General features: G+C 55.6%; 6 protein-coding genes across 6 annotated transcripts; 2 read left to right on the forward strand and 4 right to left on the reverse strand.

Moving 5' to 3' along the window:
• Positions 1-307: 307 nt before the first annotated feature.
• CkaCkLH20_08865 (uncharacterized protein) lies at positions 308-2,707 on the reverse strand (the record flags this gene model as incomplete). Its single annotated transcript, XM_038891580.1, has 6 exons — positions 308-1,388; positions 1,441-2,055; positions 2,104-2,325; positions 2,381-2,481; positions 2,557-2,576; positions 2,638-2,707. The coding sequence occupies 6 exons, from the start codon at positions 2,705-2,707 to the stop codon at positions 308-310; spliced, it is 2,109 nt and encodes a 702-aa protein (XP_038743216.1).
• A 4,367-nt stretch (positions 2,708-7,074) lies between these two features.
• Positions 7,075-10,122, forward strand: CkaCkLH20_08866 (uncharacterized protein; the record flags this gene model as incomplete). The annotated part of the gene is made up of 4 exons (XM_038891581.1): positions 7,075-7,290; positions 7,374-7,878; positions 7,939-8,680; positions 8,733-10,122. The coding sequence occupies 4 exons, from the start codon at positions 7,075-7,077 to the stop codon at positions 10,120-10,122; spliced, it is 2,853 nt and encodes a 950-aa protein (XP_038743217.1).
• Positions 10,123-13,650: 3,528 nt separating this feature from the next.
• On the reverse strand, positions 13,651-15,380 carry CkaCkLH20_08867 (exoglucanase type c precursor; the record flags this gene model as incomplete). Its single annotated transcript, XM_038891582.1, has 4 exons — positions 13,651-14,516; positions 14,573-14,663; positions 14,715-14,918; positions 14,973-15,380. 4 exons carry the CDS (start codon positions 15,378-15,380, stop codon positions 13,651-13,653), a joined length of 1,569 nt encoding a protein of 522 aa, XP_038743218.1.
• A 1,835-nt stretch (positions 15,381-17,215) lies between these two features.
• CkaCkLH20_08868 (uncharacterized protein) lies at positions 17,216-17,657 on the forward strand (the record flags this gene model as incomplete). The annotated part of the gene is made up of 2 exons (XM_038891583.1): positions 17,216-17,410; positions 17,475-17,657. The coding sequence occupies 2 exons, from the start codon at positions 17,216-17,218 to the stop codon at positions 17,655-17,657; spliced, it is 378 nt and encodes a 125-aa protein (XP_038743219.1).
• Positions 17,658-19,414: 1,757 nt separating this feature from the next.
• CkaCkLH20_08869 (rsc complex subunit) lies at positions 19,415-21,214 on the reverse strand (the record flags this gene model as incomplete). The annotated part of the gene is made up of 2 exons (XM_038891584.1): positions 19,415-19,510; positions 19,562-21,214. 2 exons carry the CDS (start codon positions 21,212-21,214, stop codon positions 19,415-19,417), a joined length of 1,749 nt encoding a protein of 582 aa, XP_038743220.1.
• A 654-nt stretch (positions 21,215-21,868) lies between these two features.
• On the reverse strand, positions 21,869-22,440 carry CkaCkLH20_08870 (riboflavin aldehyde-forming enzyme; the record flags this gene model as incomplete). Its single annotated transcript, XM_038891585.1, has 2 exons — positions 21,869-22,208; positions 22,331-22,440. The coding sequence occupies 2 exons, from the start codon at positions 22,438-22,440 to the stop codon at positions 21,869-21,871; spliced, it is 450 nt and encodes a 149-aa protein (XP_038743221.1).
• Positions 22,441-22,719: the final 279 nt, after the last annotated feature.

Raw genomic sequence — 22,719 nt, forward strand, 5'->3', positions numbered from 1 at the left:
AATTCGGTCGTCTGTTGAATTGGAAGGCTTGCTAAACAAAGCTAGCGGACATGAGGAAGGGAAGATAACCCTCTCAACGATATCAGGCGAACGAGCTGAACCTGTCCTGTGCGGTTGAAGTAACACCATCACTTGCTAAGGGAAATACCAAGCGAGGATAACATGCAGGTTCAACATGGGATTCGGTAGCGGAACGAATCGAATCGATGAGCTTTTGATAACTTTACCATGATCTAAGAATGAAGGGTGTCCCAGTGTACCTATCTAACCCGAGCGCCGTTCCTCGTTTCCGTAAGAGGTTCCTTTCCTAGCCGGAACCGTGCCCAGGCGGAGGCCCAGGCATCATCTGTTGGGATCCGTCCCCAACCCATCTATACTGCATCATCGGCTGTCCAGGCTGTGGCATCATGCCGGGCATCTGCATCTGCATCTGCGGAGGTCCCATGATGACTTGTGGGTGAGGGTGCGGAGGGTGCGGCGGGTGCGTCGGATGCTGAGGTTGAGGTGGCGATGGACCTGCGTGCATGTGAAGAGACTGTTGATGCTGATGTTGATGCTGATGCTGGGGGTGAGGGTGGGGTGGGTGTTGAGGTTGTTGCGCCTGCTGGTCTCTCATCTGTCGGCGCATCTGAAGCCAGGAGAACAACTCCGATGATATGGTCTCGAAACCTGTCTTCAACTGCGAAGCAATAACCCACCTCTCGGACAATTTTCCGAGAGTCTCTACGACCTGTTGGAAACAGCGTATACTCCTATCTACGCTGTCTTCGCTGCCGGCGGGTCGGTGTGGTAAGGGTGGTGGTGGTGCTGTCCCCGGGCGTGTGATGGGTGGAATGATACGTTGCTCAGAAAGCTGTAATTCGCGAGATGCGTTGAAGACCGTGAAGAACTGCATCGCGACGAAGTAGACCTTCAGAACATCAAGAGATGTGTAGAATGCGTTATTCAGCGAACCGTGCGCCACGCCGTGAATGGTGTTCATGTACGCAATGGCGTGTTCGAAGATGAGTTTCTTGGCGTAGTCGGTCAAGTGCGGGGATCTGTCACTAGGTGCGAGGCAGTAGATGTAGCTGTACCTCAGCTCCAGGTCGAATAGCTCCCGAGTGCCAGCCGGAAGGTTGTCGGGCAAACTCTCGTGCCACTCCCGCATCTCGAGGCACATTTGCCAGATGAAAGAAGAAGCATCGGGTAGTGGCGCAGAATCCGCCTGGAAAAGGGTTTGATACCACTCTGATTGAGTTCGACGGAGCTGGAACAGTAGCAAAGCTGGATCTGCGGACTGGGGGCCGGAGATGGCTCCGGAGGACGGTCCCGAAGCGCTGGGATACTCGACGTTGATCGAATCGTCTGTGAACGAGAACGATCTGGCGCGAACTATGCTGATGGTCCTGATCCAGTTATTAGACATCATCGGGATTGGAGAGCATCATAGACACATACCTATCAAGTGCATAGACAGAGTAGAACATCCTCCTCCTAAGATCAAGAGCAGCTTTGTCGGGTACTTGAAGCTGCGGCGGATCTTGATGAAACCCTAAATCGACCACTGCTCTGCTCGCGAAGCCGATGAGATACCAACTGTCGAAATGAGCCGAGTCGAGCATAGAGTATTGCGTGAAAAGAATGAGTGACTGAATCTGAGTTGGGTATCCCGGCATCAACGCCTTGTCGGCGAACGGCAGGGCGCGCGAGACGAAGTCGAGGCCGAGGCGATAGTTTTCATCCTGTAAGTTCTTGCTCTGTGCGGAGTAGCCAACAGCAAGCACCATGTACAAAAGCCAATAATCTGAATCCTTGAGACGCTCCTTGACTCTTTCATCCGGGTTGTAAATATCGTCAAGAACGGTAAGAAGATGTGTTTCGGAGAAGCAAGGAAACAGCGAAAAGATATTGGCTGTGTAGTACTGAATGGTAGCCAAGGCCTCTGCTCGTGTTGGAAAGCTGTCTTCTGTTGGGTCCGGTACTTCTTCATTAGTCGCAGCGGCCAAGACCAGGCGGGCAAATGTCATGTTGCTAATAGAAGGCTCAAAATCGCGAGTTGTGGCGTTGACGGAGCTTGCACATGTTAGCACCGATGACAGGTACGGGAAGCTGACGTCTCACAGGAAGCCGAAGTCCGACACGAGGGAGTTGACGTCCGAGTCTTCTCTCTTACGGGCCGCTTTGCGGTGGATAGCAGCTCGGATGTTAGCTAACGAGTCTTTGCGATCAGCCGGTGCAGCGGCCTCGTCTATGTCGTGCAGGTTGACTGAGGCCTTGCGAGAACGGGCGAATGCAAGTCGTTTCTCCAGCTTCTCAACTCTAAGCTCCAAAGCGGCGACGTAGCTGCAACTCATCAGCTCTGAATAGCGCCAAGAAGAATCCTGTGCGTGAAGCATACCTGCGTTCTTTGCCCCGAGCAAACTGGTCATTAGCGCTGGAGCATTCATTCTCACGACCGGCCTTCTCACAGGCGGTGCAAGCTGGGAGCTTGCCATCACACTAAAGCAGCAAGGCACACATCAGCATGTGCCCGTCGAAGAATCAGGCTACGCAGCCTGAAAGGGATAGATATACCTTGACTTTTGCAGCTCGACCTGTGGGGCAACGTTAGCTTCGCATGGCATAGAAGCAGTCAGCCGCGACCAGGACACTCACATCGCGAACAGGCGGAGACAGGACGCGATACCCGCAGCAGGGGGTTATCCGAGAAACTGGATCGCGGCATTTCGGGCGATGAGCTGCGACGAGAACGAGGTGCCGTACCTCGAGGCCGAGCTACTGAGATGACTTGGTGTCGACAGGGTCCGTGTCTGAACGAGACTTTGCGAACTAGAGCGCTGCGGGCGGAGGGCACGACACGTGAGTCCTGGCAAGTCTATCAAGTATGACGTTGTCAGGCGTTTACCACTGCGCGGAAAGATGTAGGGTAGCCGGGGTGGGATGATGATATCTGGTCGGGATCAACGTAAGCGGGCAGAAAGCCGGGTCGTCGTCGGAGTTGAGTGGTTCAGACGAGGCTGCACCGCAGAGACCGGAGCCGGGCAGTGGACAGGTCGTCGGACAGCAAGCGCCGTATCGCGCGTAGCCAGTGGCGTATCGGCTGTCGGAGAGTTTGCGAGCTGAAGCTTAACCTGGCCGAGTGCGCTCAAAGAAGGTGGCGGTAGTGGTAGTAATGATGCGATTACCTTAAGAAGCGGCTTAAAGTGTGCGGCTGTCGGAGGGTAGCGAAAGCGAAGTCTCAAGGAACTGATCTGCAGTGCAGGAGTGTAGTAAAAGCGTGAGGATGCGCAGCACAGGAGAGTGAGAGTGAGGGTCAAGGTCAGCCGCCTGAGACGAGACAAGCACGCGAGTCGTTCACCTCGAGCTCTGCCCTTGCTAGATGTACCGCCCGGTTGGTGCTGCCGCCAGCGTATGAATACCAGTACACGTGTAGAAGAGGAGCAAGGGACGGTAGAAAGACAGTTGATTCGCATTCCTTGACGACGGTAGCTGTTACCGGTCCAGTGTGTCGCGTCCAACGGCGCAGTTCTTGGAGGATCGGCGGCACAGTTGACACGGTTCTTCCCCTCTCTTGTGCGACTTTCAAGACGTCCCTTACCCCGCCTGAGCTCCGTTTATTGCCCTTGAAAGTTGGGAAGCAACCAGTGACCGCACACGCAGTTCCGTGCTTGGACGGGTACGAAGTGACTTTTGGCGACGACGCTTGCAAGCATTCCCTGTCCCCGGTCGTCTTTTCCCAGATAAAGCCCGTCCCGGCTCCCTTCCCCTGGAGCCACTGCCACCCGCGTGCTGCTGAATATTGAATATCGCCCTGGACGGAGCCAGGGTGGCTACTTTTTGGGCACCTCTTCTGCGCGGATGTAGCCGTCGGGAGCGCCGACATGGGCGGTGCTGAAGGCATACAACGCAATCTCAGGTCGGCAAACACGATCGTTTGGTTCAAAAATAGACGGGCGAACCGCGATCAGGGCGAGATATGGGAACCCTGAGAAGACGCGGGAGAAAACTCTTGAGAACAGAAGACGTGGACAGCGGGTGCCTGTCGTGATGATAAGGTTCTGCTCGGACCCGTCTCACATCCAAGACGACCTCCTTGTCATTTGGGCGCGACGTTGACGTCCCTGACAATGACCGAGTACGTCCGGGTCGACTTCGAGGGCTGTGATAGGCACGTATTGGGCCAACAGAGGCGTTTTTGATGGCGCGAGGCCCTCCAGCTGGCCCCACGCCTTCGTTCGTGATCAGATGACTTGCCGAGTTGCGCAATGCACGGCATCGACATCTGGAAGCAAGATGCTGATTGTTCTTTCAGCTCCGTCGCGAACAACCCCCTAGCATCCCTTGCTGGAACGTTTTGACTTGGAGGTCATACGCGCCTACAGTTCCTCGTAGGGCAAGACGAAAGCGAGCAGCGTTCAATCCACAGCGGGCATATCGGGCACCGCGTCTGCTTCGCCTGAGGGTGGGCGAGACTGTCGCCCCCAGCCCTTGTAGCCAAGGTGCAAATCACCGAATCGGGGATAGCGGCCACAGGCGACTCGGGATGAACAAGACGGGGACGGGGACGGAGTTCAAGCCCATGGCGCGGCGGACGTCGAATACTGGACGTGGAACGCGGCTTGGAGTAGCTGGAAGGTAGATAAGAGCACTTTGATCGGCAAGGTTGGCGTTTAGAAGACAACAATAACGCCTTGTGGTTGATTCAATTGCCGCCATCCGTAGCGGTCGGAGGGCCCAGACCAGAGAAGAGACAGCCACGCGCTGTGCGGGAGGTCCAACAAGGTGATAATTTTCTTTCCGCATGTCTTGTATGAGACAGACGGTTAGAAGGACAGACCAACCAGGATTGCCGGATGATGCGTGGAATGGAAGGACCTATGTTCCGCCGATGCAGGGCCTTTCGCTGCTGGGTGTCCCACAAGGCGAAATTGGGGTGTGCCCGCTGTTTATTTTGGTGTTTTTTTCTGGAAAACCACAGCATTGAAAGATGGCGATCGTGATATCAAATAGAGTGTTTGGTGTTTATTCTCGTTTTTTTCCATGGATGATTTGGTGAGTATTAGCTGCATACAGATCTCTTAGGCCTAGCTGGGGAACGTCAGTTCCTGAAGGCTGAAGCGCATGCGGTGTTGGCACTAAGAGATAGGTACCTACCTACCGTAAGGTATGGGACCAGGGCTTGTCCAGAAAAGGCTTGCTCAGCGCCGGGAATCTTTCAGAAAGAGGTTTAGGGCGGGGTAATGACAGCTGTGAGTCGTGACAGAGCCGCGAGGAAAAAGCGAGTGAGGGAAGCGTTGGAGGAAGAGACGGTGTGACGAATTTCGTGGTTGTTTAGTAATGGCTCCGTCATGAACGGCACGTTTCGGCCGTTGCTATTCGGCCTTCGTATTTTGTACGTGGTCGCGACGGGAGCCGAAGAAGCCCGGATGATGTGATGGAAAGAAAAACATGGGGAAACAAGTGCCGGGTCGGTTATCCGTGAGGCCGATCGCACATCACGTCAAGACCCGTCGCATACTCTGTACTGTAGAGGAGTAGGAAAATGACGAAGGGTTGCAAAAGTAGGTGAGCCGAGTTGGTAAGAAGAAGACAGCTGCGAAGGCGAGAGTGACAGCTGGAGGTCAATGCAACTGCAGGAGTGGCCGTGTTTCTCACTTTCCTCTTTCCTTTCTTTTCTGCGTCTTGTGTGCTCCTTCCCGTTCTCAAGTTTGTGTCAACTCAGCACAGAAATTGAGGCAGGCATCATTCAGTCTGTGTCTGGACTCTGGCCTCGAAAAAGAAGGAGCTCAGACTCCTGAGGTCGCAGGATACGTACCCTCCCCGCTGGGATGTGGGGTTGAGTGGAGACAAATAACGAATCAGATGATCAGATGATCCGGGACGCGGGCGATGGAAAGAAAGAACGCACTGAGGAAGGAAAAGGTGGGGCGGGGCTGGCTGCATCGTAGGGCAGTCACCACTCACCACTCACCACTCACCTGGGCGGGCAGCAGCCAGCAGGAGCCACCAAGCCAGGTCGGCACCCTGAGAAGCTCCACGGTCAAGGAAAGAGCGAACGCCAAAGAAGCAGGAAGTAGGTACCTTAAGATTATCACAGGAAGGAGCTGCCTTCCGCTTCTGAGGTGTTCTTCCGGTCTTGGGCAACAGCTCGTGAGAAACATGGAAGGTCCCTTCATATCGTGAGAGGAGCCCCAAACATGTTCATGCTGCTTACCTACCTGGCCATTTCAATGTCTTTTTTTTCCCTTCTGTTCTGCTTCCATGTGCCATTGATACACATCATTCAGCGCTGTCGTCCCGTCTTAATGCCCTCTGCTAAGGTCCCCGCCGCAATGCTTCTGAAACGCCCCTACTGGCATTTGGTACCACTGAACCCTGCTCTTCGCCATGCCCGATTCCAGCAACTCCTGCTGAACGAATTAGCAGCCGCTTCTTCAGCTCACGTCGGGGCCTAAAAGATACTTTCCGGCCCGCAGTGATCCGCGCTGTCACTCATGTACCTTGCTTCTTTCCACTCCTTCACCCCTGCCCGTGGTCATCCCACTGCCGCCATTCAGCGCCCCCAAAGCCCCCCAAAGCACGACAATTGCCCTGACCGTCTCAGTGACTGATTGACCGCGGATCGCGGGCAGCGGGCAGGCGGACCTGGTCTCCTCACGCTCAGTTATTCGTGCGTGAGGCGTGAGGCGTGAGACCTTCCAGAGTGGAACCTCATCCGTCCCTTTCGTCTCCCATGCTCAAACGTTCCTCCACGTCCAAACAATCAATCACCGCCGAGTCCACGCGACGACAAAGCCCCTCTCGTCCGCCCCCTCGCGAATAGCTTCGACGACATTTCTCAAGAGACCCGGCCTTCGAATCATGAGACATACTGCCCTCGTCTGCGCCCGACCGAACCCCTCTTTCACCAACATCTCCGCTTCGTAGACATCTCGGTCTCCGCCATCTCCATCTCCATCTCCCGCAATTTACGCATCTTCCTCCCGGCTTGTAGAGGAAACACCTGCTTGCCCGATCCGCCTCTCACCACTTATTCCGAATCACCACTCCGAGTTCTCGACTGGGGATTTCTCTCAGTCGCCCGCCCGGCCCATGGATGCCGCCGCCGTCTTCCGCCATGGCCTGGGCAACATGAACATGATGGCGCGAAACCCCCCGTACCATCACCATCCTCCGCCGCCCCTTCCGCCTCAGAACTACCACCAGGCCCTGCGCCGTCCGCCTCCGAGTCGTGGCGATGATAACGAGAGCGATGGTCCCTCAAACCGCATTGCCCATACCCTCACGGCCTGCTGTCGCTGCCGCCAGGTGCGTACACCCTCGCCCTGTTTTGGCCCCCATCATGTGATACCATCCCTATCCTCGACCCGTGTTGACCCCTCCCTCTGTAGCGCAAGACGAGATGTGATCCAACCTTGCCCCGGTGCCTGCCTTGCGAGCGCGCCGGCTCCATCTGCGAATACTTCGACACCTCCAAAGGAAAGAAGATCAATCGCAACTATGTCATCAAGCTGCAGGAGAAGGTACGCGCCCTCGAGGCCGAGCTGCGCCAGTACACCGACGAAGACGTTGAATTCTCCCACATCGACGAGGACATGGTGCGCCCCGGAGGCTTGGTCAAACTGGGCGACACCGACGAGACACCCCGCTACCTGGGTCCCAGCAGTGGCATCGCCATGACACGCCTGCTCGTACAGGGCGCGAAGCTGTTTACCGACTCGAAGCGAATATCCGAGCTGATTCCAGAAGTCCGCGCAAGGCGCATGACGCGCATGCAGTCCATTGTCATGACGAGGGACCGCAAGAAGAGCTACCCCATGATCAGCGCACATCCCGCCAACACCCTGCCGACGAGGCCCATTGCGAATAAGCTTGTAGACGTCTTCTGCCAACGATGTAGGCCTGTCCATCTCAACTGCTGTGACACAAACTCTCTAACGATTCATCTTCGTACAGCGCAGGTTTTCTGGCCCACATTACACGAGAAGCAGTTCCTAGACGACCTCGAAGCTGTATTTGCCGGAGACCAGGATCCCTATAAGAACTTGATTGTCCGCATGGTGTTTGCCATTAGTCTTCAGAAATTGGACCCGCAGTACGCAGGTCTTGCCGACAGTTACTACCTTGCTGCCATGGAGCACTTCGAGGCTGTCGTTCGTCCAAAAGACTTGAAGTCGCTGCAAGCTCTGGCGCTCATCGGCCAGTACTCCTTATTGACTCCGACGAGGACTGCGGTATACTACATGGTGGGCCTGGCCACTCGCATCTGCCAAGCAGAGGGTCTCACCGACGAGAAGACCATTTCCCAAGGCTACTCGCTGGATCCACTGACCCTCGACATGCGCCGTCGCCTGGCGTACATAATAACATCCATGGAGGCAGGACTGGCGCACAGCATGGGTCGTCCGAACGGGTTCTCCAAGGCTGATGACAGGATGGACGTCCAGCCCTTTGCGACTGTTGACGACGAGTACATCACGGCTGAAGGCGTTCTTCAAGGCCCGACGAGCGAGAACAAGCTGGTTGCGCTGCACTTTTTCAAGATGCGCATGGAACAAGCCGAGATCAGAAGGGTGTTGTACGAAAAGAAACGAGACGAGCCAAAGGACGAGAGTCACCCTTGGTTTGCAAAGATGGAAAGAGAAATCCAGAACTGGATCGATTCTTCGCCTCAGAGTCCATCTTGGTGCCGGCCATGGTGAGTACAATTGAATCACAGCAGAAGGACGAAACTAATCTGATGCCTCTAGGTTTACCGGAAGATACCACCAGATGCGCATCTTTCTCTACCGACCGTCTCCGCAAGTACCGAGGCCATCTGCCCGCGCTGCATCAATATGCTTTGAGGGTGCTGCGTACATCATCAATCTGTCGAAGCAGCAGATGGAAAAGGCCGCCGTCGACATCACCTGGGTATTCCTTCTGAACCTTTACATGTCTCTCAACACGCTGCTGTGGACTATTTCATACCCCGAAATCAGACAAGCCCACTCGCGCGAGGAAGTCGAGGATCTAGGGGACCAAACACTTGACATCCTCGAGCAGTGCACAGAACGCTGGCCCGGAACCGCTCAAGCCGTCCAGCTGTACTCCATCTTCGCCAAAGCGTGCTTGCAGAGCTACGAAGCCAGAGATACCCCCATCCTACAACCCTCAAGCACTTTCACAACACCCCCGTCGCTGTTTGACAGCAACTCGCCCCAGGGTTCAGAAAACTCGGCGTCAACCGCGCCAACGGCCGCACCTACGTTCAAAGTCAACCAACCCCATAACCCGCCGCAGTTTGGCTTTGTGTTCGACGCAACCCCTGAATCCATGAACACGTACCAATGGGACAACAGCTTCCCGCCACCTCAGCCGACCTTCCGCTCCAACTCAATCTGGGGCAACCCGTCCGCTGATGCCATGGGTCGTCGTTTCTCGGCTTACCCCCCTGAATCACCATGTGATGGGTTGGATGATGCAACCCCACCGGCGACGACCACGCCTGGTTACAACTCCTCTTCGCCGCCGAGCACCATTGGGAATGCGCTCCCTACGCCGCCAGAGTCTCTCGGTCCTGCGAGCCATCAGATCGGAACACCTTCAAACTCAAGCTCCACGGTCTCGCCCCCAGCAATGGGCACGCCGGCGATGGGAACCCCCGCCATGTCACACTCCTCTCCCCTTATCCTCCAGCAAGGCACGCCGACCATGATGGGGCACAGCACAAACATGTCTCCGCCGCCTCTGCCGCACCACGGACAGCACTCTAGAGGCTCGGCTTTCGGCGTCCCGCCAACCTCCAACCAAGCTCCGCCCCAAAGGCCGCTGCCGACCTATAACCCAGTCAATGACTGGTTCAACCCGCCGCCGCCCTTCATCAACCCCGACGCCTTCAGCTCGATGAGCAACAGCTTCTTCGGCGACTCCCTCCAGGTCAACGGTTTCAACGGCCAGAACCCGGGGCTCGGCCTCGATCAGTTCGGTGGCGGCCAGCCCTTCAACTGGTCCCAGGAGCGACAGGGCAGTCTCAGCCAGGAACAGCAAATGGAGCTGATGAACGTGCTGGAGAACGAAGGCATGAGCGACATTGACGCCCTCCTGAACATGGGCATGAGCGGCACCGCCGGTCCCGCCGGCGGCTGGCCTCAGGCGTGAGCGTCAGCGAGCGCGAAGACGTAGCGAGCGGATGGATTAGATACAAGAAATCGAACACACAGATGGAGTTTTGGGGTGTCATCATTGGGTTGAGGACCACGGAGGATCCGGCGTGGTGGCTCACTTGCTTTGGATACGGGCCGTGTGCGTGCGCGCGCGCGCGTGTGTGTATATATATACCACGGAGTCAATCATCGGTAGGAGATCTGTGTTGGGTTTGCGGGTAGACGTCGCAGCGATGCGCCTCCGCAGGGAAGTCCAGGATATTGATAATGGAATCAATCACACAAAACATTCGTGAGCTTTTGCCATCCTGTCCCCGTCAGCACCGTCGCGCGTCATCGTTCAGTCAGAGTCAAAGTCAACGTCACGGAGCACACTACTTTGGAGGCAAAGACGTTCATTCAGATGCACTAATCTAGGTACCCGATTTCCTGACTTTCCCCCGGCCGGTGGCGAGCCAGCCCTACCGCCACGAGAACCTGTTTTGCCAGTGTCTTTAGACTGACCAGAGGAACGCCAAATGTCCCTCCACCTTTCAGAACCCCAATGCCTCCACTAGCGACGAGCTGGGACACACTTCTTGTTGCTTGCGATCCGCATTGAAGTGGACTCGAGTACATGGAGTCGCAGTTCGGTTTGTCTGAGGAGCCAATATTAGCCATGAGAATCCTTGAAGTGTGAGGTGAGGAAACGAACCTGATGCGGCTGAATGCCAACAGCAAAGAGAGCCCAGTGTCGGAAGGTGCTGGTGGCAATGGTGGACTGAGGATTTTCGCCCTGATGCCGACTCAAGGAGAGGCCTTCGCCTGATGTTTGAATGAATCGAGCGAAGTTTTGGTGTTTTTGAGGTGTTGAGAAGTTGAGATGTGCTCAAGTCGGCACGGGAGGGCAGTTTCAGTGTGTCATGCCCGGGACTGAGAAGGGTTTCTGTCTTGACCCATCGCATCGCTGCGGTCGTGGTAACTTGGGTGCCTCTCCACCCGGAGACTTGCATTCATAAGGGGCAGCGGATACCAAGGAGGTAACCGATGGCGCGAAATCGTGGAAGTGAGAAATGATGCGGACCAGAACACGAGGACATGTTGCTCCCACGGATGGTGGGCATGGTGCCAAGTGCTCCTGCGGCATCAGACAGCGTGCGTTGGGCAGTTTTTGGTCGGGCCGAGACAGATAAGAGGGCGAGACCCCCCATGCCCAGGACCAGGGCTCGCTTTTCTTCCTTTGCGCGAAATACATCAACGCATCATCGCCAATAGAATGGCGGTGGGCAGTTTCCGTCGTGCCCAGGAAGTCGACTCACAACACCATTCATACCTGAACCATCCTCGCGTTTAGTGGCAATGCCAGCAAAGCGACGACGGAACAGCTAAGCACGCGGACTGGTGATGTTGATGGGCAGTTTCCGTCATGCCCAGGAGTTGAGTGATGGGCAGTTTCCGTCATGCCCAGGAATTCAATGATGGGCAGTTTCCGTCATACCCAGGACGTGAAGCCGATCATGACCCACGCGAGGCTCGGGGGTTCAACCTTGCCAATGGATGTCCGAAGGGGGTTGAAGAGAACGGTGAGATTCTGACGGCGCGAGGACATGTTGTTCCCACGGATGGCGGGCATGGTGCCAAGTGCTTGTCTCTCATCGACGAGCGCACGCGCTGGGCAGTTTATCGTCGGGTCGAGATAGATCGCGGTTTCCCTTGCCTCGATCTTCACAGTAACGATGCCCTACCCAGGACTGGGATTCGATGAACCTGTGAAGCTGCTGATCGAATTGCGCTGGACAATCGACCTAGTTGAGTTTCGTTTGAGATCCGCCGAGCCGAAGGCCCGAGCGGTGGAATGCACAGTCGAAAACGTCCTTAGACGTTTGAGTCGGAGTCGAAGACATTGCCGGCGAAGATTGATCGAAGAAAACAGCGCGAACGCTATTACAAGATACTGAACCACCTAGGGTTTCAGTGGATCATCCTTCTCAAGGCATTTGTCGAGTATTCCAGGACTCTGGAGGGACGTTAGTCATTTTGAATAGAGAAGGAGCGAAGGAGGGAAGTAGGGACATCTCAAGTTGCGATGGCATACCTGATCTTGACGCTGCGCGTTGTGCGACGTCTGGAAACGGACGTCTGAGGTGGAGGCGAAGACGTTGCGGGCGAAGAATGGTGGCATGGAAGGCGCGAACGCAGTCAGGAAAAAAGGAAACGACCTACATCGCCCCTTCACCATTCTTCGTGATGCAATTGTCGAGCATCCTAGGATAAATATTAATCATCTGAAAAAGGAAAGAGCCAACGAAAAACCGCAGGCTGAGATGACATACCTTGTAATACTTGTTGATGTGGGGGGCAAAAACGGGCAATCCCCTCCAAGTCGTAACTGGGTCCCTTACTGCAGCGTAAGGAGGCAATGACGAGCGACTAACCACCCCGGGGAACGCATCGCGGCACCATGAGGTGCGAGCAGCAAGCCGCGGTAGACGACACGTTCGCAAGCAGACCCAGTAGCGTCGGGCCGGCGTGACCTACTTCGTCGGTGTGTGTTTGGGGAGAATAAACGGAGAGAGAGGAGGAAGAGAAAAGGAGATAGAGACAGAGATAGAGAGGAGGGAGAGAGGTAGAGATAGAAATAGAGATGAGGGAGAGAGAAGACGTGGAGGAAGGAGAAAGGTGATTGCCCTCCCCACCACGAATGGTGAGGAGGCTTGTGATGTTTTGGTAATTTGTTGTTGCGATGTGATAATGTGGTGGTGGGAAGTGAGAAGTTTGTGTGGGGTGGGAGGAAGAGAGCTGAGGTGGGTGGTTGAAAGGCAGGACCCGACGACGTGGGAGGGGGAGGGGTTTCTGCCGTCGACCTCGGGCGGTGAGAGAAATAGTAACAGGAAGGTACTGAAAATTCAGCTCGGTCTTTGGAAGAAGGTGGTGGGCGAGGCGGTCGGTCGCGTTGTCGAGGGAAGGAGCCTCGAAAGGCAAGCGCGGAGGGTGGGAGGTACGTCACTGAAGTCAGAGGAGCCAGTCGGTTTGGAAGGCAGGAGCGGGCATGAGACCGGTTCATCTTGAGCGTGACGAAAACTTGAACAAGCAGTTGTGTACCTACCTAGAGGCAATGACAGTTGGATACCTAGAGACGGGCAAGGTAGATAAGTATGTCTATAGACGGCAGCTGCGACAAAGACAGTGAGGAAGATGGCATAAGGTATGCCACCAGCACCAAACCAGAATACCACATTCGTCACGGCGGTCATAAATCCATAGGAAGATCAAGTTTAGCTAGCGACTGATTGGATTTATATACGAAGCACCAGCATGAGAAGCATGCTGATACGGAAAAATGGGAGGCAATATATACACGAATGTTTGTTCTTGAGAAAGAGAGAAATGCAAAACCCGCACTAGATTTCCCCCTTTTATCAACAATGCAATCTTCGTTTCTCAAGTCTTTGTAAGTTTGTCGTCAATCGTCTTTATCTCTCACCACCGCCCAGAAAGAGACCGCCCGAGAGCCAGTCTCCCTCTCTTATCCAGGCGACACCACTTACAAGCACTGGGAGTACCAGTCGTTGACCTTGGTGCAGGTGTACGGCGAGACACAGCTCGTCGGGCCGCTCCAGCCCTGGCCGCCGCACTGCTCGTACTGCTTGGCGCCGGTGCCGGTGCCGGGGTTGGCGGTGGAGCTGGTGCGGGCGGAGGTGGTGGTGGAGGTCCTGATGGTGGCGGAGCTGGAGGTGGGAGGGTTGCTGTTGTTGAAGGTGGAGTTGATGGGGCCGAACTTGATGTTGGAGAACTTGACGTTGCTGTTGGGGACGTTGGTCTCGAGGTCCGAGGGGACACCTGAGTTGGTGGGGCAGGTTCCGCGCTCGGCGCCCGGGGTGCCGGCCTTGTTGACGGGGTATGTCGAGTCCAGCCAAAGCATGTTGGCGTAGTGGTCATCCCACAGGGAGAGGACGAGAACCATGGGGGCGGCGACGGCCTGGGACATCTGGGCGAATCCGCCGCGCTGGTTGAAGACATCGGTGTCGCCGAAGGCAGTCTTCTGGGCCTTGCAGAAGGCCGGGGTGAGCGAGTTGCCGGGGTTGCCGGAGATGACGGACTCAGAGTTGGGGACGACCTTGCCGTCCTGGACGTAGAAGCGCTTGATCTCGGAGAGGACGCCATCGGAGCCCTTGATGAACTGGGTGACGACGGTGAGCTTCTTGGTGGTGTCGATGGTGTTGGAGGCACCGGGCCCGTAGAAGCTCTTGTTGCCCTGGCGGTAGGAGTTGAAGTCGCATCCATCGGGGTCGCAGTCACCAGCGTAGCGGGTAGAGCTGTAAGTTCCACCGCAAGCGTCACCGGTGCAAGAGTGGTAGGCGTTGTTCTGGCAAGGGTGGGGAGTGTAGGCCGTGGAGATCTTGTTGGCCTCTAGTAGGAGGTTAGCCGTCTGTTTCGGGCTGGATACCGAGTTTTTGAATGCTTACCCCAGATGTCCATTTCAGCGCAGCAGGCACCAAGAGAACCGACACCGCCGTTGGCGTCGTTGCTGGACGGGTTCCAGCCTACAACGTTGGCCTAAAGAATGATGAGCACTGACTCTTGCGTGAGATGTGGTCGCCCACTTACAACACCGTCGATGAACTTGACGTCACGGGGGCACTGCGAGTCGCAGTAACCAGTGCCGTACTTAGCACCAGCCTTGTTGGAAGAGAACTTGGAAAGACCTCCATCGGCGTCCATGGAGACGAAGTACAAAGCACCGTTCAGACCGCAGTCGATGTTGGAAACGTCAACATCGAAGGTGAACTCGTTGCCGAGGAGGGTGAACATCTAAGCTGGGTTAGCTAACAAGAACCATTTCGTCAAAGGCGGGGGAACTCTTACCTGGTACTTGGTGTCGCTCTCCATCAGGTAGACACGGCTACCAATGTTCTTGCCGTAGGCGTGAGTGGTAACGAACTTGAGGTTGAGCTCAGAGCCGCTGGTGGTGATACCGTATGTGCCTGGGTAGTCGGCGCCGTCGACACAGCAGTTCTGGGCGCAGGCGGCTCCTGTAGCGCACACCGTGGTGTTCCAGGAGTTACCTGTGTAGCAGTTGGTCGAGCCTTGGACGTTGTGAGTCCAGCGCCAGTTGGAGTCGAGAACGACGGAACCGGCAACATTCGAGCAAGAGCCGCCCGCAGCACACTTCTGCCAGGTCAGCGCGGGGTGAGTCTCGGTCTGAGACGAGCAGGCCTGCTGGGCGCGGGCTGCGGCCACGAAGGCCATGAGGGCGGCGAACTTGGTCTGCATCTTGACTGATGAGGCGGTGCTGCGGATGTTGAGGTGAGAGGAGGATGAGAGTGCGGGATGATCGGGATGAGGATAAGAAAAAAAATAGAACTCTGGTCCTGGAGGATGATGGGTTTATATAGAGACTTCTCTCGACGGACTCTACATGATCTTCCAGCCGGCCATGAGATTTGCCTCATTCGCAACCTAGCCTCCCACCGCTTGGTTCGACAGAGCCAGTAGCCGGCAGGCCAGGACAGAAACTGACAACACACGGCTTCCGGGCCGTGAGTAGATCTGGATCCACGGACATGCTGACCTGGCGTCGCTGAGATACATCCAGGCATTCTTGGCAGCCCTTTGAGGGCCGGGGTATGGGGCTACATCGCTCGTAGTATGGCCGGCGAGTGCGATGTCAAGCTCAAGCCCAAGGAGAGGCGGAACGTGATGGCGCCTCGACCCCAGAAACATTCCGACCATGGATCATGATGCTTCGTCGTCGAGCCAAGGTTTGGATGGGTTACCGGATTGGGAAAGTTGGAGAAGGTATGCCGGGTCGAGTTGGAGAATCGTGGCTGGCGACATCTGACATTGGAGTATCCGCAGAAGTGTGCTTGTCTGGCCCTGGGTCCCGACCCGGACGAGGTCGACGAACGATGTCACCTCCGGCCATGCGGCTGGTCACACCTCCCAACGGAGAAACTGGCGCGACTAAGTCGAAAGAACACAATGAGGTTGCCCGATGTGGGACGCACCCCGGCCGAGCTCATTGGAGCACTTATTTCCCCTGCGCCCAACGCGGAGGACAGCCGCCGAGTACTACTGCCTCGAATCGTCCAGCCAGCCTAAGAATACTGCAAAAGAGCTCACATCATCGTGAGAAAACGATGAAACTCATTTCCCTGAGATGAAAAGTCGGCGCAACCTCGTGATCATGTTGCTTCCCGAAGATCCCGCCACCTTCACCTCACTGGCAACCTTCGCGATGCCCCTGAGTACTTGCACCACAGTGCACACCTGCATCGTGAGACTTGTCGGCTCGACTCGGGATCTTTCTTTCTTTCTCGCCTGATATACAGCAGAGATACGCGAAATGATGGGCGCTGGTGTTGCTCCCCGCACTCTGCAAGGGTCATCCACCCAACCTTCACCGCAGGACATGGTGGGAGGAGCTTCTCCCCGCAAAATGCTATTGGGCATCCGGCACTGACAGCCATGTGCCCGTTGTGTTCCTTGCTGTCGCAAAACGCCATCTTTTCGTTTTTTGGTAAGCTAGACCAGTATTATCGAGTAGAGCATCGACTCATGAAAAACGAGCAATTTTGAGGTCGTCAAGCTTTTTCGAGATGAAAGGTCGCAGTGAAAATATGCTGGGTCAACTTGGCTCGAAGTTTAGGTTATTAATTGATCAACACTTCAATCAATGCCTACCAGGCAGACGGATTCGATACCAGATCAAGAGCAATTTGCAGCAAAGTGAATGGAGCCCTGATCCAATCTGGCGGCGGATGAACGCTCCTATAGTGCATGTATTAAGAGCAGGGCGGCTGGACCACCACCACACCACTTGGGATGGTCACATTGACTCTTTGCAGATTTGGCTTCGGTTGGTAGTCAACAACAAGAGAGTCTGTCGTCGGCCACCACAGTGACTTGCTCCTTGGCAACACCTCAATCCGGTATCTTGGCTTGCAGGATGTGACCTTCTTCTCAAGTCTTACGCGAAGAACCCGCTCTCAGACCTGAACGTCTCCACGTTGCAACTTGCCAAGGACCGTTCGATTTACCCGTGATAACGAAAAGTGCTTGAGTCTCTGGGCGGCGAGGGTTGAGAAGCTTGAGCTCAGCCTCCAGTCATGGCAGGGTCCAGATCAATACTGGATTTGGTGGTGATCGGCAAAGCTCTTGACGACGCCAGCTGCTCAAGTGAATTCAAGGTCGGGATCGCCTGCCAGCTCGACTCCCCAGGAACGATCTTTGCCCCCAAAGTCTCGGATCTGAACGCACATATGGACTATGGCGCTGGAGCGCGCGGGTCCGAATATCCTCATGTATGCTAGATCTGGACGATCGACAGCACCAAGAGTGAGATGGCTGCAAAGATGCCTCCTCCAGAAGTCCATCATCACGCAGCGGACCCTGAAGCTTTGCCCAATCCACGTAGTCCGCATCCTGTCTTCGACCGAAGGGTGCAAGATGACCGCGTCCTATCTCACCATCGTGCGACTGACGGCTGGTGGTTCCGACAATGAGCCGTTCAAAGGCAACGTGCCTGGTGGCGGAGGCTTTCGCAGCTGACGCAATCTTTTGACGCGGAGGAGGCTGATTCAGAGCTCCGGGTGGAAAGCCGACTAGCTCTTCGGCATTCAGGGAAGACCAGCCGGTCGAGCTTCGCGCTTGTGTGTTGTTGTCGTGCTTCAGTATCGCGAGGTTGCATGCATTTGGTGTATTGCTCTCGATCTCGGGCCCGTCTGCCTGGGCTGGCGCAGAGCCAGGCACGAACAGCTGACTGACAACGGATGGCTGATGCGGCTGCCACACGCATGCGTCTTCATTTCGAAGCCAGGAACGTGAAACCTTGCCGCCGTCGGCACCAGCCGGCCGTGATGATAGGCGAGTATCGAAGCGAAGCCGTAAATGAGCGGGATGTGACAAAGCGCCCGCGGAGGCCAATGTGTGTGCCCGGTAATATCGACGTGCTTCTCCAATTGAACATGACGGGAACTTTCCCGCGTCGTTCGAAAGATGCAGTGGCTGGACGAAAGAAAGCCTTATCGTCGGCAGGCGAATTGGACCAACTCATCCAGCGGACAGCAAACCGCCGTGAAAGTCGGCGCAAGACCAATTCGAACCGCAGCTTGAGGTATCGAAGATGGCGAGAGGCATTTCCAAAGGGGCGAAACGGAGCTCGGTATTGGACGCCTCGAATGACGGCCATTCTGCGGATCGTATCTTGATGAGTCGATGGGCAGGCTCGGCCATGTTCGTCGGGTAGCTAATTATCTGCTTCCAGCCGCTTGCGTTCTCTGGGCCAGCGTAGCCGCAGTAGAAATGACAGAGTCACTTGACTCTGCGCATGTTCTCGCCCTGGATCTCGCCGCATAGGCTCGCGGAAGCGAGAGGCCATGCCCCACCACCCGTCCCAGATCTGTGATGCGAAGAATACCGTAGACACGCTGCAGACAGGCATCGGTGCCTCGCAGGTACCGCCCGAACGCTCCAGCCGTCATCGCCCAGCTGCAAAAGCGCGTCAGATTGTCCAGACAGTCGGGAAAAGTCATGGAAACCCCGTCGAGAGTCTGAGCGACGACATTCCTACAAAGGTAAGGCGCGCGTCCGGATTGCGGAGGTTGAAGTCGAGGCTCCGTGGTTTTGACGTCCCGATTCGGGTCCTCTTGCCACGACGTCGCACTGGCGCTCGTGACGAGGATTAAGTAGCGCAGGCCGCGGAATGCTGAAAATGTAGAGAAGCGTAAATAGCGTCGCGACAGCTGAATTTTGCCGGTTGAATGGAAGAGTCAACATCACATGTTGGTCAAGCTTGGGAAGATAATGGATGATGCTCCTGTGAAGTTCCAGGCAAAAGGCACGGAAGAGAGGGGGCAACTGCTGTCTGCTCTGGAATGTGTACAGTGTATACCCATGATCAGCTACCGTCCTATACACTGTACAATGCCGGTTATCTTCACCTGCCTTTTTCCAACTCAATCACCGAGGAAGTACTGTCCAAAAGCTTCATCAAAGTGTTTAGTGACCCTATACAGGAATTCTACTTTATCGCATCGATAGAGAGGCAGCACCTCGATCCATATTACCCCGAAAGCAGCTGGAATATCTCGAAACCCTTACTCGCAGCCGGACTCCTTGACTGCCTTTTGGTCGAGGCCCCAAAATAACCCCAGTGAACGCCTGCCAAATAACCCTCCTCACATCATATACACACAAAACAATGGCGCGCTCCCCTGAAACGTTGGAATGCTGGATGCAGTGAGGCGATTCCGTACTCCATCTCTTTTCGCCCGCGGCCGAAACCGACGTGCAGGTTCGAATTGTGATTACGCTGTTCTGATGACAGTAAGGTGCATGTTCTTCGTTTGACGGGGCAGCTTGCCGTCCCGCTCATAAAGCAAGCCGCAGTTTTGGCATAGTGTCTGTCACGAGTTAGCAAAAGATGATCGAATAATGGAAAATTTGAGACTTACTCTCGGTCCACCAGGACCAGGTCTTACTGCCCACACGCTTGTGCCCCAGAGAGCGCAATGCCAGCATCTCCACGTTAGACGCTCCTGGTCCGTCAAGCCACTTCCAGCGCCATAACCAGATCCAACATCCGGTGTTCCACGTCCACCGGGCGTTCCAGATCGGCCAAGCGGACTGAGACTGCGGAAGCGGCGCTTCTTCTTCGATCGCTCGCCTCTGCCCATGCGCTCCTCTTCTGGGGCTTCAACCACGTTACCAAAGCCGGAGAATGGTACACCGCCAACCAAACCAGTTGTCGAGCTGAATCGAGCAGTTTCGCGGCGAAGTCGTCTGATTTGTCGTTCCCGGTCTCCCTCGCGCTTCTCAATCTCTTCCCTGGTGAGGAATTCTACTTTGGGCTCCCAAGGATCTCCCAGGTTTTCGGGATCGTACCGCCATCCGGCATCAGCTCCGGCTGTAGCGTCGTTGGGGAATTCGCGTAGGCCGTTCCATCCCATGACGAGACCGCCAGCTTCACAAGCTTCCTTCTTCAACCGCAAAACGGCCTCGTAGATGGCATGAGTAACAGCAGGAACCCATTCGCCGGTCAATCCGAGGTCCTCGCACGTTTGGGCCGCAAACGCCTCCGGCATTCCTGGGGGGTGCAGCAGGGACCACTCGAACTTGTCCGTGTACAGCGTCGACTGGAGGTTGATGTTCAGCGTTACGATGCACCGGTAAGCATCGTCGTGGTCGTATTCATCCGAATCAACGGGTACGGGACTCGCATGCGCCGTGACATCCGGTGCCGAAGTCACCTCTTTGGTCCTGAGCGGGGTCCCGAAGCCGCCATTCTGCATAGGGGTATCGGAGCGGCTGATGGCTCGGGTAGCAGGAGTGGGGGAATCGTCGCGGTTGGCCGCAGAGCCTGCCTTGAGCGTCTCGTTGTTGCCAGGGTTTTGTGACTGCGCGTGAAACAGCGGGTGCAAGGCAACGCCAGCGTACTCCTCGAGTTGCGTCCGAATCTGCTTGGAGATCTCAGGAACCAATAGCTGGTGGTTCGGCAAGTCTAAATCCTGGACATATGTCGTCGCAAACTGGTCAGTGGTAATGACCGCCTCGTGCAGATTCCACAGGAAGTTGTCGCGCAGTCGGTACGGAGGCGTCATTTCCGGTACTCGGTATTGAGGGAGGCTGGTGTCGACGTTGTGATGCGCGCCCAAGGGGAATGGCACTCGGGGAGAGAATTCCTTGATGTCCAGTTCAATTCGGATGGGAATCAGCGTCAAGGGCAGGTCGGCTTGCGCGGAGGTCTGCTGGTCGTTGCGAACCTGGCGCCCCTTACCAAACCATTCCCTCCAGATGCCCTGGACCTCCACGGGCTCGTTCGTATCCTTCCCCGCCTTGTCGGACAGATCTTGCCTGTTCGCGGTATCTTCTCTTCTCAAGCTGCGCAGACCCGTAGGGCGACGTCGGCTGTCATCATCGTCCTCGTCGATATCGTCGTAGCCATCTTCGGCGTAGTTGATGATGGTTGTTCCGCGCTTTGTCGTTCGCGAGACGGGGCCGGTAGGTCCCGCGCTCTGTAAAACCGGTGTCAGGAGGGAATTATTGTAACTCCGGATGCGCGGCGCATATGTAGACAGGAATGCCTGTGGCTTCGATCGAGCGTCCATCTTGAGATGCTGCGAAACTCAATGGCACATCGTACGCCGTCGCAAGGCGCTGATCGAGGGAAGGACACGTCAAAGACGATTAGGAGGTGGAGGGTAGAAATCGCTGCGCATGCGCGACCGCAATCGGGAAATCGTTGTGCTTTTTTCTCCTCGCTGAGTGGTGGAATTGAGCGTGGCCAGACGATGCTCGGGCGCCAAAGGTGTCGGAGGTGAAGCTGGCGCTGATTGCAAGGTGTGGATCGCGTTGGAAATGCACTTGGGGGAGCAACGAGGCGCGTCGAAAAATCCAGTCGGCGTTTCCCGACCCTGCGCAAGGTCCATTCCCAAAAGAGGGTTAGCGCCGATTGAGCTCCCCGCTCTCACCGAAAGTCTCACCGAAGACCTCACCGAAAACACTGAAGGAACACACCGACGGGAGCTCCTGCCATGGACAATATTGATAGTATTTCAACGAGGACTGTAAGAAGATGAAAGAACTGATTGAATTGTGTAAGTTCTCTAGAGGGTATTTATCTGATTCTATGGACCGTTCCATGCCCCAAGGCAGTACTGATGACCACAACCTAGACTTCCTTGGATCCTTCCCCAAATAGCAAACGATGCATGATCAAATAGCATCCCTGATGCTTGATATGATGTCCCTCCCTTCCGTAATCAGTTGGTGATCTTCCAGGTGACTCCCAGAACGCGGCCGCGGTCGAGGGTGCCCATGAGAGCCGTGAAGACAGCGGGACTGACGTCGATGTTGTTGGAGGCGCAGCCAGGGCACTTGTCGACAACAGTGGCATCCACAGTCTTGCCTCCATACGAGATCTGGACGGACTTGGAGCAGAGCGGGTTGTCGTTGGAGGCGCCACCGAGCTTGGCAGCGGAGAGGGCAACCACCATGTCGCCATCGCCATGGTTCTGGCCGCAGGAGCCAAGACCGGGGTTGTAGTAGGTCATCTCTCCAGTGAAGGGACCGGGGCTCATGTCCTGACGGGCAGCGATGGTGCTGTTGGAAAACAGGTTAGATCAAGTCCGGTAAATAAACGAGGGGAGCTGAAAAGTGATGACAAGCAACAAGAAGGACAGCAGAAAAGGCAAATAAACAAGGAGAGTGACCTGAACACTTACGGGTTGATGTCGTTGAGGCCCTGGACCTCATTGGTGACTGTAAAGGGAGCGGCCTGGACCAGAGCGGCAATGCCGGCGGCGGCAGTAAGGAGAATCTTGGTGGCGACCATGATGACTGACGGTTGGGTTGGTGAAGTGAAGTTGCGCGAAAGAAGATGAACAAATTTTAAAGGTCTTGCCTTGTGAAGTTGAAGTGAAGTGAACGTTGGCTGTGAGTTGTTGTGGAAGAGAAAGAAAGATTGCCAGCTTGGAGAAAGGGTGGGATTTTATAGTGGCAGAGGAGGGGTGGGTGGGAGGTTTTGAGGCAGAGTAGGAAGGAACCAAGAGGTCTTTCCTTCCAAGAGAACAGGAAAGAGGTTCAGATCGTGCTCGAGGGAAGGTGCAGTCGG

The sequence above is a fragment of the Colletotrichum karsti genome (genome assembly GCF_011947395.1).
Source record: "Colletotrichum karsti strain CkLH20 chromosome Unknown Scaffold30, whole genome shotgun sequence".
NCBI lineage: Eukaryota > Fungi > Ascomycota > Sordariomycetes > Glomerellales > Glomerellaceae > Colletotrichum > Colletotrichum karsti.